Genomic DNA, 15,807 nt, shown 5'->3' on the forward strand with positions numbered 1-15,807 from the left:
TATGGAAGAAAGTCCTCAGCGTAATATCATGCATATTTTCCAATGTAATGATGTGGTGTTGAATTCCTCTTTCTCTCTACACCTCCTACTCGTTCCATCTTAGTAAAACTCACTCCTTTGGTTCTCTGGCCTAACTGTGCCCTGTGCCAGGAGAGCCAGCTGAAGAGCATGGGCAATGCCCCGTCTCCTGACTGTGGGCACTCAGCACCCTGCCAGTGCAGCAGACTCCTCTCTAGCCTCTCATGCCTGTGGGGTTTGTGAGCACACTTGCTTGGCATCATTAGCCTTCTCTTCCTGTGACACAATCTGTGTATAGAGAGAATACAAATGTAAGGGAAGGAAAACAAAACACAGTCCAGCTTGGACGTTTGGGATCAGATTTTTTAATTGGGTTTCAGTTCACATAAATAACAATGTTCATATATATTTGTATATTATACAATTTCATATAATATATATTTCCCCCTATGATTTTACATCCTCGTCTTACTAAAACTGACAGATAGACTGAAACAGAAACATGATAAACACACTAGTGTTCGATCATCTAATAAAAACTGAAATATTGTGTAATCATTCCTTTTTTTTTTTTTTTTCCTTGCTGGAGATGGAAAAGTAATCAGTGAACAATGGAAATGGAAATAGTTCATCAGTCTACCATTTTAAATGCAAATAAATGCACAGCTAATTGTAAACCTGATATGCAGTAAAGCAAAAATGTTCAGTGGTCTCTAGGCTGCACATTCTCCTTACAAAACAATACAGAATGTTAATAGGAAGCAGTTCAAAATCGGTCTGAAAGACCCAGTGACACACACACACACACAAAAAAAAAAAATTCAAACCTGTCAGAGATGAACAGCCCCTGAATAAGACTTTTATAAGCATTTTGGAAAACCTTTGCTTACCTGTTACTTAATCTCAATGGCTTCTGAAATGTAAATGCCATTAGAATAAAACAAACAAACAAACAAAAAAAAAACGAAATGGAAATATTCAAAATGGACTGTCACAACCTACATATATTGCTTTCAGGTTTAGGGTCCACTATGGCATCTTAATTACTCAGTTGAGAATAAAAAGAATCAAGATATTGGACAGCTTGATTCTTGCAACAACTGTCCATTTATTGTGCATGTACTTTTCCAATAGTATTAATAGTTGTAATAACCTCACAGAACACACAAGAAAGAATATTATGGTGTAACTTTGTGCAATGGGAAAAATGGATTGCATTAGTACTGTGATCAGAAGCATGCTCTGGGATTTTAGCACAATAACAGCAAAAAGCAAAAATGGCCATGGGACAGCGGAGTGCTGAGCTGAGCAGCCACCGGGACAGAAAAATAAATGAGAGAGACCCCACACATGACTATAGCAGCAGCAGGAGAGTGCCATCAGTAGTACGTCTGCTCTCTAGGCTGCACACATACAGTATAGTTCAGCTGGATGCCCATTTCTGTTTCAAGGAGGGGTTCAGTTATAACACACTATTGCCAATATACATCATGCTACACAACGGTTTTTTTGCCCGCAAGGTAAAAATGATTGTCTGTGACATCATTCACCGATTCCTCCCTGAATATTCTACTGAGGAATATCATAAATGAGGCAAAAAAAAAAAAATTTTTTTTAAAGCAGCGATGAGCTGGGATTGTTGGATTCGAGATGTCTGCATGTTCATCTCAAAGTAGACCTCCTTTTGTAGAATGTCACGAACCATGAAAAAATGAGCAATGTAACGTAATAACATTATAATCAGCCCCTCCTTTCAATTGTTTGGACGAATCTATATGTGAAAGCATACAATGTATCCTATAAAGCCCTTTGGAGATTTTGTTCACCCGCAATGCTTTTATTAGCTGGTTGATTTGGTGAGATGGATTTAGCTTTACAATAAAAAAAAAAAAAAAAAAAATACATGGATCAGTACAGATCGATGTCTATAAAATCAGCAGTGGGTCTGTCATGCTTTTCCACAAAATACAGAACAAGAAACCAATAGAGTGGAACAAATCACAGAGGAAATACATATCATGCTATAAACGTCTTGACAAAAACACAAAGAAAATGTTCTCCTTGTTCTCCCTGAATGTGAAAGTGTGAGTTTATTTCATCAGATATTATTAAATGTTAACCTCAGTAGAAACACCATATCCCTTTTCTGTTAGAAGATAAATCCACTATATTATATCCAAACAACGTCCAGCCCTGTCCCAAGTCAAGTTTCTTTTTTCTCTTTTTACATAGAGGGGCACTCAAAAATGTCCAAAAAAGTGCTTTTAAGGAGAATACTAAAACTGACAAAAGAAGCAAACCAACCTATTAGTCATGAATCATTTACATACTTTTCCCACTCCATTAAAGGTCTCAGAATCCATGACCAGTAGTCATGCAACACAACTCAAACACCCCTGACTGCACTGATCGAGGAAAAATTAGCATATCCTTCAAACCTAGCTCCACCGATTCTATCCGCACCATCGACAGTGTGAGCCAGTGATCGGGCCAAAATAAAAGTGAGGAAGCAGAGTGAAAGAAAACAAGCCCATAGTTCATGGACTGTTCTGGAAGAGTCGGCACGAGTGTCTCAGTTGCAGCTCTTCATAGTCAGGCCATATGGAGACTCCTGCTGCCTGCTGCTGCCGTCCTGCTGCTCAGGGCAGTCCACAAAGTCAGGCACAGGCAGGCCAGACAGGATCATCAGTGATTTATTTGAGATCATAAAGGTAGGGGCGACAGGAAGCAGGAAAGAGATGTCGAACGTGTGCAGGTGCTGGGAGTTCATGGCATCATAGAAGGAGAGCGTGTTGTTATCATAGTCCAGTAGCACTCCGAGCCTGCGCAGCTGCAGCGACGCCTCCACCAGCATCTCTTTGCCATTGTGCCGCACTAGAAAGTTATTGTTGCAGCGAGAGAACACCCATGATGACGAGTTTTTGCCGTTCCACTCGTTTTTCGGGGCTGACTTGTATGCCACACCCACGGTGTACCTGCAGCACAAGATGTGTTCTGAATGCAGTGGTTCTGTGCATCAAAAATAATATCTGTTTGGCTTGCTCAAAGCCCAGCCCATACATGGTTAGTGTTGCTACGTAGATCAATATTTTTTTCAAAACGGATTGTTTATGGACTAGGAATGGTTTCAGATAAAAACGGACAGCGAGGCCCTCAGTATGTGTTCGATAAATTCACAAATGATATTGGCAGGCCAAATGCATTCAGTATTGACTTAAGCTGACCTTGATTTTCGACTTGATAAAGTTAATGCACAGCTAAAATGGGAAAAGCTAAATTTTATGGTTGATCCTAACTAAACAATCAACATGAAAATGGCTTTATGCTAAGATGTTAAAAAAAAAAAAAGAGGATGATTCAGCAAATCTGTAGAATATCAGCTAAGTTTGGCCATAAAACATAAACATTTTGCAGGAGTATAATACTGAAAGATTATTATCAAGTCAAACCTAGCTCATTTAACCAGTAGAATTAACAGCAGATGAAACATCTCGCCTTTGAGCAGATGGGCTCATGGTTGTGTTCATCTGATGGTAAAATCTGATACATCACACAGACAAATCCAAAGCTGACATTTTCTTTTAGCACTATTTTTAGTTTTGGGTGGAAAAACAACCAAACACGAATAGAACTGGTTGCTAAGCAGTGATTCTAGGGTACAAAAAGAAAAGGAAAAAAAAAGGAATTTTAGCTGCTCGAAATACAATAGTGTACAACATGCACACCAGATAATGTGTACTGTACATCACACATGAAGACTAATTTGTTGTAAGACGGTTGAAAAATTTTGATTTTGTGGAGCTTGCTGGGGTTAAAATAGGTATAAAGGGCAGCTGGACGCAAAAATGTTGATTGGGTGAGAGCTGGGAGGATTTTTCTTTTTCAAATCAGGTTAGAAAAAGCGAGTCAGTCTCTGCAACGTACACGCTAACTTACACCAGTGTATAACTCTACAAATATAACAAAATGGCACTAGTACAAGGCTAATGAATGGCCCAGAGGAGCACTGTTCCTGTGCCACAGTTATTTTGTACTCACCATGTGGATGCCCCTAACAACACCTCCCAGTAATGGCAGCCACTGTCGATAAATACATTGCCAGCAGCGCCATAAGAACCTGTACCACTGAAGCGCTCTGGTGTGTGGCTCTTCTTTAAAGAACTCTCATCCTTCTCCATGGTCAGGCAGTCGTTGGACAGACGCAGCTTCTTATGAGCCGTCTTTGGATCCAGTTTAAAAGGCTGGCCTGGGGATGAAGTGACATGACTGAATTGAAAGAGACAGCAGGAATATAAACTCAACAAAAATAAAAACTTTACACTCGTTTCAAAGTCAATAATTTGAACATTTTGGAAAATAGGTTTGAAATAACGACTGTATTCAATTATCTTGTCATTAAAGATGCTATAGCATACAGATCATGTTTGTCATGGAATCGGTTCCACCGGAAACGCGACGACAATGTCCATGATCAAAAACTGTGAGTCACAACTTAATGAAATCATGTCAATATCGGGTGTGTCCTCCATGGGCGTTCACAACTGCGATACGACGTCTCCTCATGGATTGGATGATGCGTCTGAACACAGCTTGGGGAATGCGCCGCCATATTTGTACCAACATGGCACCAAGCTCCTGCAAGTTCTGTGGAGGGTTCCTTACGTTCGGCTGTGGTGCCAGTTTGATGGAGACGTGTCTGGAGATTATGGATGGTCTGTCGACTGCATCCCATAACCCTCGCAACGTCAGTGACGGATGTTCCCGTATTCAGCATGCCAATGGCACGTTCACGCTGAATGTTTGACAGTCGTGGCATTGCAAATTAACGAATAATTAACCATAAAACCTTGTTTTTCTGAGATGACACTCTACTCTGCTACCGTGAGATCAACTACACGTGTATCAATAGGTCACGTCACTTGTGTCACGTGGAAACGTGATTTTAGCGTGCAGTGCTCTCGCACGTGCTACGTAGGCCCGACCAGTAGAATGAATGTGTGACGTAATGCCCTTGACAATGCATTTAACCATAATCACAACAAGAACTCTTTCAAGAAAAGTTTCTAAACACTATTTGAAAAATAATGAGTGTCAAGTTTTTATTTTTGCTGAGTATATGTAAGTCTAGGATGAGGTTTTTCAAGCTTGGTCAATGTGAGTGTTTTCCCTAAGCCTAACACACTTGAATTAACTTAGCTAGCCTTCAAAATGGCTGTTACACATGATAAAATATGTAGAGCAGTGAAGAGTTCCTCGAGGACCAGGGATGGAAATGCAAACCTAGGAGACGTGTGAAATTTACTTTGAATTTTAGCACAAGCTGACTAAACAAAGAACCTCCTGCCCATTAAAAAAAAGTGTTTATGGGGCGTCGTGGCTCAGGTGCAGGGCTCGAAATTAACTTTTTTTCTTTGTGTCCCCCAGTGGTCCCGAATTCTGTGTTGTATTGTCCCGAATGGAAGCAATAGTGTCCCCATTTTTTTCCTCTCTGAAATAACCAGTGGTTAATATTATCATATGAAGTTACTATTATATTTGTAACTATGCGATTTTGAACCCTTTATATCATTTTTACAATAAGTCACAAGACACAAGCGACACGTCCTATACATCATCTACTTCAAAATTACAGTTATTGCATTTTCAGTTTATTAAACTTTGGCGATCTCACTGTATGAATAGATACCCGTTTATTTAAAGGGGCCAACTAGCTCATTCAGAAAATGTTTCAACTCCCTACATCTGTAGTACACTTTAGTTGAAAATAAGACCCCTTTTATGTTCATTTCATCTACTTATACCTTGAATATCTGTTGGCACTTATAAGGCCAACTTATAATTTTCACCATTACCGTTATCCATAGCCCTGTGATGACCTGGCGACTTGTCCAGGGTGTACCCCGCCTTTCGCCCGTAGTCAGCTGGGATAGGCTCCAGCTTGCCTGCGACCCTGTAGAACAGGATAAAGCGGCTACAGATAATGAGATGAGACCGTTATCCATTTTTATGAACTTTCTGTTATCCATTTTTATGAACTTTCCGTTATCCATTACCGTTACCCATTTTTATGAACTTTCCGTTATCCATTTTATGAACTTTCGCTGCCGAAACGTGGGTGCAAATGTTAGCAACATCAACATAGTGCCAGGTCCGAGCCTAGTTGTGCTGCTGACTGACTAAACTTTCTGAACTAGAAAGACACCAAGAAAACTCACTTATTCTGTTGAACGGTATCTTCCGTCAATATCATCCACATCATTCCTGTTGTATTTTATAACGTGTCTAACAGTGTTCATTCAGTTCATTCAGTTGCTAGCGTTGCCTGCAGACCAGGCGATGACGCTTTGGATCCTGAAGGTCCCGGAGACGTTATGTCTGGGCTTTCAGTTTCTTCCCCGCGGTCGGTCCGCTTCAACCACTTAAGCATTTTTGTTCTGGCAAGAGTCGGCGCAGCGTGTGCGGTAGCAATTCCATTCCAAGTCCATATAACGCGGACTCCGGCCGAAGATTCTAGAACAGAATGCGCTGCTCTGTAGCCTACGGATGCAGGTGCATCGAAAGTGTAGCTACTATGTATTTTTCGCTGTTAATGTTTTAAAATTAAAATTGACAAATTAGGTGAATGTCTACATGTGTTACGGCTTTGTAAATAATATTAATGTAGAACTTTTTTTCTAGATCTATTTTTTTCCATTGTCCCGGGATTGTCCCAGATATGATAATTTTGTGTCCCGATGACATTTTTTATGGTTCCCGGGACGTTGGGACACCGTTAGTTTCGAGCGCTGCTCAGGTGGCTAAGGCGCCATACCATAAATCCGGGGACCCGGGTTCGATTCCAACCCGAGGTCATTTCCCGATCCCTCCCCGTCTCTCTCCCACTCATTTCCTGTCCTGTCTCTATACTGTCCTATCCAATAAAGGTGAAAAAAAAAAAGCCCAAAAAATATCTTTAAAAAAAAAAAAGTGTTTATTAAATTAGAGTTTGTCTATGTGAATTCTTATGTATGCGTTTACTATTAGGGATTATTTCCAGCACTAGCTAGTTTTATGTGCTCCAGTGCAATCTATGCCTGTCAATACAAACTTCATGTTTTTAATTACCTATGGCAAAATCAAGGAATGTGAAAATGTGAGAAAGGAAAATCAGTGTGAGAGCCCGCAAATCTATAGATGAGGATCTTTTCCATCCCTCAATCTAGAGGTCTGGGATTAGTCTTTATACACAGGCCAGGCCCGACATTTCAATCAGACCTGAAGCTAATCCTCTGATTCCCATCCTAATGACTGACAGCACAGTACAATGATCAGCTGCATGTCTCGCTTCACTCACAGTGTTAGTTACTGTGCCCGACTATGAGGCATTCAGGCAATGTGCTACTTCAAGCCAATTCCATTAATGTGCTTTGAACTGCTTATCGCGGTGAGTGCAGTCCTCCTCAAACACACGTGCACAGTCATGCCTTTCCATTGGGACTGAATCTGGCAAGCAACAAAGGACTCGTATACACACACAGACACACGGCATTCCACAGCCAGGGTAAATGAAGCACAATACCTGTAAGCCTATTGTAACAAATGAACCAACACCTTTAATATAAATGTGGAGTAAGCTTGTGTAATTCAGTGAGAACATCCAACGTGCACCATATCTGCCAACAGCAGACTGTGTAGGACAGCTGCCTTCGGGCGTGGGAAAGACTACCACATTTCTAACTCTGAAGGGATCTGATATGAACATGTTCACAATGTAAACTTAAAGTGCGTATCACGGGTAAATTCAGGAGCAAGATCAATGTAATTCTCCTATTTTATATTAAACTTTGGTCAAATATCTGTAACATTTCTGCATTCTCTGCAATTTTTTTACCTTGCGCAATACCAGAAAAATTCAGTTGAAATCAAACGATTTGAGGCGAATTGGTCCGCCTCTGAAAAACTTGGCATTTGGATTTCCGGGGAAACACTGATTTTCATGACGTCGCGTGCGGGACGCCTCCCTCTGAATCCTACGTTAGCGCTGGTTTGTTTATGAGAAAACGACCTGGTGGTTTTCTGCAAATTTCTTCAACGTTATCGTGTAATTATTAAAATGGTTAACAGATGTATCGTAGGAGGGTGTAGCAACACCAATCTTGATGGGATGAGTACTCATCGTTTTCCTAAAGACCGGACAATGGGAGAGAAATGGGAGCGCTTGGTCTACACAGGGCGGCACGGTGGTGTAGTGGTTAGCGCTGTCGCCTCACAGCAAGAAGGTCCTGGGTTTGAGCCCCGGGGCCGGCGAGGGCCTTTCTGTGTGGAGTTTGCATGTTCTCCCCGTGTCCGCGTGGGTTTCCTCTGGGTGCTCCGGTTTCCCCCACAGTCCAAAGACATGCAGGTTAGGTTAACTGGTGACTCTAAATTGACCGTAGGTGTGAATGGTTGTCTGTGTCTATGTGTCAGCCCTGTGATGACCTGGCAACTTGTCCAGGGTGTACCCCGCCTTTCGCCCGTAGTCAGCTGGGATAGACTCCAGCTTGCCTGCGACCCTGTAGAAGGATAAAGCGGCTAGAGATAATGAGATGAGATGAGATGAGATGAGATGAGATGGTCTACACAGGCTGTGCACTGAAACTGTGCAAAGCTCTCGCAGCCTGCTGGCGCTTCCGCAGGTAACGTCACAAATCTGGCTCCAGACTCCCTTGGGATTTTTCCAGACGCGTTTTGTCATTTTATTTTTTTCTGCTGTAGACAGATGGCCTTGTGCAAAATTACCCTTCTGGATGAGTGTGTAAAGGGACATTCTTTCATATAAAAAAACAGAACTTGGTCCAGAATATGCCCTTTAAGTGCTGATTAGTGTGGTTGGAAGGGAAGGGAAGGGAAGGGAAGGGTGTTTCACCTTCTATATAACAGGGAACAGCACCATAACATCAGGTCCTGCCTTTTAAAAAAAATACAACTCTTAATGTGACTTACATAGTTCTGAAAGATTTTCTTTTGTGCAATTAAAATAAAGGAGGGGGGAAAGGCTGACATTCAAGACGTGTCCTGTCTCATAATGCAAATCAGGCAATTAAACAAGTGCAAAGAGGACAAGGTACCTCTTAGACACTTAACAGCTTCTCATTAAGTATTCTACACACCTATGCTTGTTTATTCTAATTAAGACACACCATAAATGAATGCTTCAATTGACCTGCAGGTGCCAAGACATAAACAGACAAACCTGGAGCCTAATAACACCTGAAAATTAGAATAAGAGTTCTGATTTTGAAATACTGACGGTAAGAATACTGATACTAAATCAGTTTCCAGTTATTCCCACTGGACTCATTTCATTCGGTTTCATGTGCATCATCAGCTATAGCACTGCTGATTAAACAGAGCTTTCTGCTGGTTGTTGGACACACACATACACACACACACCATACACTGTGGATGTATGACTGTGCGAGTTGCTTACTGACAAAGGATAACACACTAATTGGGATATATACTTCAGCAGAGCTTGATTTCTCATCCCTCACATGATGAAGTGACCTTTTACTGGATGTTTACAGGTCTATTTGAGATATACTGCACTGGTCCTGGTGTTTGACGATGGATATTTTCAGCCTGGACTGAAAACGTGGCTTGCAAATCTAAACTTTCTGAATATCTCATATCTCATTATCTGTAGCCGCTTTATCCTTCTACAGGGTCGCAGGCAAGCTGGAGCCTATCCCAGCTGACTACGGGCGAAAGGCGGGGTACACCCTGGACAAGTCGCCAGGTCATCACAGGGCTGACACATAGACACAGACAACCATTCACACTCACATTCACACCTACGGTCAATTTAGAGTCACCAGTTAACCTAACCTGCATGTCTTTGGACTGTGGGGGAAACCGGAGCACCCGGAGGAAACCCACGCGGACACGGGGAGAACATGCAAACTCCGCACAGAAAGGCCCTCGCCGGCCACGGGGCTCGAACCCAGGACCTTCTTGCTGTGAGGCGACAGCGCTAACCACTACACCACCGTGCCGCCCTTTCTGAATATTTAAGATTAAAAAAAAAAGTCTCACAACACACCCAGCGTCAGCTATTTTACATTTACAGCCTCTGTCAGTGTGACTTTGATTTCTGTATTACAAGTCTGCAAAAAGACAATGCCTCTTCTCTTTCTCCATGGGTGCCCTTAAGGCATGATATGACATGATTTAACTGGCTTAAAGTAAGGGATGGTTAAGCCCGGTCATCACCATGTTCTACAGTTATACTTCTGAGAACATCCTGACAAGATATATTAAAGTCTGACGTGGGTAATATGTCTCAGACCTGTAACACAACCTGAAAATGGGTGAAAGCATCACAAGCACTGGGTCCGCAAAGCCAACTTATTTGCTACCAGGGACTCTCTGCATCTGATAAAAGGTCACGCAACATTTAGGCCATGTGTGCCAGACTCAGAAACAGCTTCCTTCCCCAAAGTGACAGCCTTCTTAACAACCCGCTGTTCTAAACTCCACTAACAGAGTGTTAGGCCATGTCACATGCAATGTGTTTTGGTTTATATAACTAAGGTTCATGTACTTCTTAATTTTACACTCTCTTATTTCACCCTTAATACATGCCGTACAGTGTATTCTGAGAAACACACCCACACACACTAACCCTGACCGTATAGTGAACTTTAGTGAAATTTCTGACAGGTATTAGCAATCATTCATTTATCATAACTGAATCTCAAATGCCATTTTATTACACATACACGATCATCTGTGAGCTACTGCTCACTTACGTATCCCCCCCGCTCTCGCTTATATCAGAATGCAAGCAATCAAAGGAATAGGACACTTATTATGAATGTTGACTTCAACAAATAATTAACCCTGAAACAAGTGAGTAAAGAGCAGCGTTCTCCCCAGGGATTTCACACAGCATCCTGGTAAACTGCCATTTTGAAATAGCATTTTGCTTCTTGAAATAGCGTCAAAATCCACCCTATATGTTTTGTAAATACATTCAGTCGGTAAACAGTAAGTTGATGTGCGATGGACCTGAAAATGGCATACACTGTATAGAACCCCAAGCTGAAGCTCGGTACCAAGTGGCTATTATTTGTGGTTGCTGAGAAAAAGGGTGTTTCGGACGGATGGAGATATGGACGGACAGAGGTAAACCAGTATACCCCCCCCCCCCGGAGCAGGGGTATAATAATAAATGTGGGCGGCACAGTGGTGTAGTGGTTAGCGCTGTCGCCTCACAGCAAGAAGATCTGGGTTTGAGCCCCGTGGCCGGCGAGGGCCTTTCTGTGCGGAGTTTGCATGTTCTCCCCGTGTCCGCATGGGTTTCCTCCGGGTGCTCCGGTTTCCCCCACAGTCCAAAGACATGCAGGTTAGGTTAACTGGTGACTCTAAATTGACCGTAGGTGTGAATGTGAGTGTGAATGGTTGTCTGTGTCTATGTGTCAGCCCTGTGATGACCTGGCGACTTGTCCAGGGTGTACCCCGCCTTTCGCCCGTAGTCAGCTGGGATAGGCTCCAGCTTGCCTGCGACCCTGTAGAACAGGATAAAGCGGCTAGAGATAATGAGATGAGATGGGATAATAAATGTTCTACATACAATTATGTTATACGCTAGAATGGTGCTTGAAAATTTGTGAACCCTTAAGAATTTTCTATATTTCTGCATAAATATGGCCGAAAACATCATCAGATTTTCACACAAGCCCTAAAAGTAGATAAAGAGAACCCAGTTAAACAAATGAGACAAAAATATTATACTTGATCATTTATTTATTGAGGAAAATGATCCAATATTACATACCTGTGAGTGGCAAAAGTATGTGAACCTCTAGGATTAGCAGTTAATTTGAAGGTGAAATTAGAGTCAGGTATTTTCAATCAATGGGATGGCAATCAGGTGTGAGTGGGCACCCTGTTTTATTTAAAGAACAGGGATCTATCAAAGTCTGATCTTCACAACACATGTTTGTGGAAGTGCATCATGGCACGAACAAAGGAGATTTCTGAGGACCTCAGAAAAAGCATTGTTGATGCTCATCAGGCTGGAAAAGGTTACAAAACCATCTCTAAAGAGTTTGGACTCCACCAATCCACAGTCAGACAGATTGTGTACAAATGGAGGAAATTCAAGACCATTGTTACCCTCCCCAGGAGTGGTCGACCAACAAAGATCACTCCAAGAGCAAGACGTGTAATATTCGGCGAGGTCACAAAGGACCCCAGGGTAACTTCTAAGCAACTGAAGGCCTCTCTCACATTGGCTAATGTTAATGTTCATGAGTCCACCATCAGGAGAACACTGAACAACAGTGGTGTGCATGGCAGGGTTGCAAGGAGAAAGCCACTGCTCTCCAAAAAGAACATTGCTGCTTATCTGCAGTTTACTAAAGATCACGTGGACAAGCCAGAAGGCTATTGGAAAAATGTTTTGTGGACGGATGAGACCAAAATAGAACTTTTTGGTTTAAATGAGAAGTGTTATCTTTGGAAAAAGGAAAACACTGCATTCCAGCATGAGAACCTTATCCCATCTGTGAAACAGGGTGGTGGTAGTATCATGGTTTGGGCCTGTTTTGCTGCATCTGGGCCAGGACGGCTTGCCATCATTGATGGAACAATGAATTCTGAATTATACCAGTGAATTCTAAAGGAAAATGTCAGGACATCTGTCCATGAACTGAATCTCAAGAGAAGGTGGGTCATGCAGCAAGACAACGACCCTAAGCACACAAGTCGTTCTACCAAAGAATGGTTAAAGAAGGATAAAGTTAATGTTTCGGAACGGCCAAGTCAAAGTCCTGACCTTAATCCAATCGAAATGTTGTGGAAGGACCTGAAGCGAGCAGTTCATGTGAGGAAACCCACCAACATCCCAGAGTTGAAGCTGTTCTGTACGGAGGAATGGGCTAAAATTCCTCCAAGCCGGTGTGCAGGACTGATCAACAGTTACCGGGAACGTTTAGCTGCAGTTATTGCTGCACAAGGGGGTCACACCAGATACAGGTGGTCATATTTATGCAGAAATATAGAAAATTCCAAATGGTTCACAAACCATTGTATGTAGTGAGCATATACAATGCATGAAGTCATATTGAATTTGGCCTCTCTGAATGATGGACACACCGTAAATAAAAAAAAATAAATAAAAAAAAGGCTTATTAATGTGCAACTGTACTTCTATGTTAAATGTTTTAAACGATTACGTTATTCCTAAATAAAAAGGAACTCTGGCATTTTATGCTTGCTTGTAGATGTTTCAGTTCATGCACTCTTGCCCTTGCCTTGTGTTGTATGTGAACCAAGATTTTATATACTTGTATACAAATAGAAGCCAAACAGACTCATGACGTGTTCTTCCCGACTCTTGTTACTAGCTACTCTCCTCATGCATACCCCACACACACTTGGCTACTTATGAGGCTGCTGTTAGCAAGACTTCACTTTAATGGGGTGCAGTCACAAGCAGCTCTGCTTGTGGATAATTACAGCCAGCTGATCATGCTGAGACAGAGACTTGCTGGAAACAAAAGACTGTATTTCAGAATCCGCTCGCTCTGAATCTCTTAATCAAACACAAAGAGTTTATGTAAATGGATTCAACTAGTAGCGCTGCTTTGTAGAGTAGGCTATTGTGTTCTTGTGTGTGACTGTGTGAGAGTGTACATGTAGGGGCAGAGGGGAAAAAAAGAAACAGATGAGGGACATGTACAAAGTCACAAGGACAGGAGGCACTATGGGCTTGGCCAGACCATCAAGCCTGTACGTGGCACTATGGGACAGTGTTCCTGGTAAACACACCTGTTAAGTGACGTGACTCTTCCTGAAAGATTTCCATAATTGGCCTTTGATCCCTCACCATGTAAAGCCTGTCTTTACCAAGCAAGCTGTGTGCTGAATAAACTAACAGCACTGAAAACCTCAGCCAACACAACAGGAATCCAGACTGCCTTTGATCAGACAGACAAATAAAGCAAAACGTGATGCTGAGTCTGGCTACGGCACACAGAAACACAGGAAACAATAGGAGGATCACAATGTTAACCATTTCCTTCCAGACAGCCTGTATTCACCCCTAAACCCCTCAGAGCAGCATGAAGCATCTCGTCCAGTCATCCATTTAAATAATATCATGGTTTTCCATAAAGCGTTTTAGCGTATCGGGCCCGATACGCTTGCTCTGCCTGCCAATACGCTTAGTCGCTTTAGTTAAAATCCGATACGCTTAGATTTATACCGATACGTTAAATTTCCTACCCATAAGTAACTAGATACATAGGAGAGCAAATAACAGATCCATTGACATATTGATTGATATTTGTGTTAAACAAGCGGTCTTTTTTTCCCCAGTGTTTGTGTTGACTCTGTCAAAGTAATATGTAAATTCTGTAAAGCTGCTTTGCGACAATGTTTATTGTTAAAAGCGCTATACAAATAAACTTGACTTGACTTGATGTCACTGGGATCCATTTAACAAAAGAAGGCTCCGGATTATTCTTTTGTTAAAGAGTCACAGTGACATCACACTGCCAAATATGCTTATCATTATTATTCGAGGGCGGCACGGTGGTGTAGTGGTTAGCGCTGTCGCCTCACAGCAAGAAGGTCCGGGTTCGAGCCCCGTGGCCGACGAGGGCCTTTCTGTGCGGAGTTTGCATGTTCTCTCTGTGTCCGCGTGGGTTTCCTCCGGGTGCTCCGGTTTCCCCCACAGTCCAAAGACATGCAGGTTAGGTTAACTGGTGACTCTAAATTGAGCGTAGGTGTGAATGTGAGTGTGAATGGTTGTCTGTGTCTATGTGTCAGCCCTGTGATGACCTGGCGACTTGTCCAGGGTGTACCCCGCCTTTCACCCGTAGTCAGCTGGGATAGACTCCAGCTTGCCTGCGACCCTGTAGAACAGGATAAAGCGGCTACAGATAATGAGATGAGATGAATGAGATTATTATTCGAAATTATGCTACATTTGACACTTAACAAATTCTCTTCATGAATGTGTTTATAAGTACATAATCTTTCTGCAAACTTAAATGTATGAATTAAGTTTTCTTTTCCTTTAAATACGTTTTCATCTAGTCCATTTAATAAAGTGCCAAAATTTAAACTTTATAATATGCAGTTGCCTTACTTTTCTTTTCAGTGTATCTTAGTTATACATATATTACGGTAATTGCATCAGAAACATTCTAAATCATTACAGTTACAGTAATACAGCAACTTATTTTAAGGTGGCAGTTCTTAGGTTCAGATCCCTTCGTGATCAACAGGAGGTCATGATGATCGATTCTCTTCATTGAATTGCATAAGATGGAGCAAACCACTGTTCATATTTTCATGCACATTTTTGTTACAACACTACTTGATCATAGATAATTAAGGAATCCTCATAGAGAGTTTCAATCTATCATAAACCTCAGTAATCTAGAACAAAACAGTTGAACTTGCATGTTGAACTTTAAGGTGAAATTTCATATGTGTATACATTAATACTGTTTAGGTCAGAAATCATTGAAACGCTGGTAAAATCTATCCTATAATCATGTATCTAAAACCTCTCAGAGACCCTGAAAATGCACCTGAGAGCATCTATTTTCAAAAAAATTTCCGGGGGAGCCATGCCCCCGGAACCCCCGGGCGCTCAATTGTCTGTATATTATCATGCCAGAATTTAGGGCTTCAATTTTTTTCTGGGGAAAACACTGAATATCTTCTACAGCTTGGGGGTATTTTGTAATATGATTGAGAGAAGGCAGGATGAGGGGTTACCATGCAGGTGACACCTGGACACAAACACACGCT

The 15,807-nt window shown here is 41.9% G+C and overlaps 1 protein-coding gene across 6 annotated transcripts in view; it reads right to left on the reverse strand.

The window, feature by feature from the left end:
* Positions 1–360: 360 nt before the first annotated feature.
* mid2 (midline 2) overlaps positions 361–15,807 on the reverse strand; it is a 387,129-nt gene continuing 371,682 nt past the window's right edge. For all 6 annotated transcript variants that reach the window (XM_060927966.1, XM_060927969.1, XM_060927965.1 and 3 more), the window contains 2 exons: positions 4,057–4,264; positions 361–2,993 (listed from right to left, as the gene is read on the reverse strand). In XM_060927966.1, the coding sequence (XP_060783949.1) occupies positions 2,591–2,993; positions 4,057–4,264 (611 nt within the window). In that variant the 3' untranslated portion in view covers positions 361–2,590. The remainder of the gene's footprint in view (positions 2,994–4,056; positions 4,265–15,807) is intronic.

Source organism: Neoarius graeffei, chromosome 8 (genome assembly GCF_027579695.1).
Source record: "Neoarius graeffei isolate fNeoGra1 chromosome 8, fNeoGra1.pri, whole genome shotgun sequence".
NCBI lineage: Eukaryota > Metazoa > Chordata > Actinopteri > Siluriformes > Ariidae > Neoarius > Neoarius graeffei.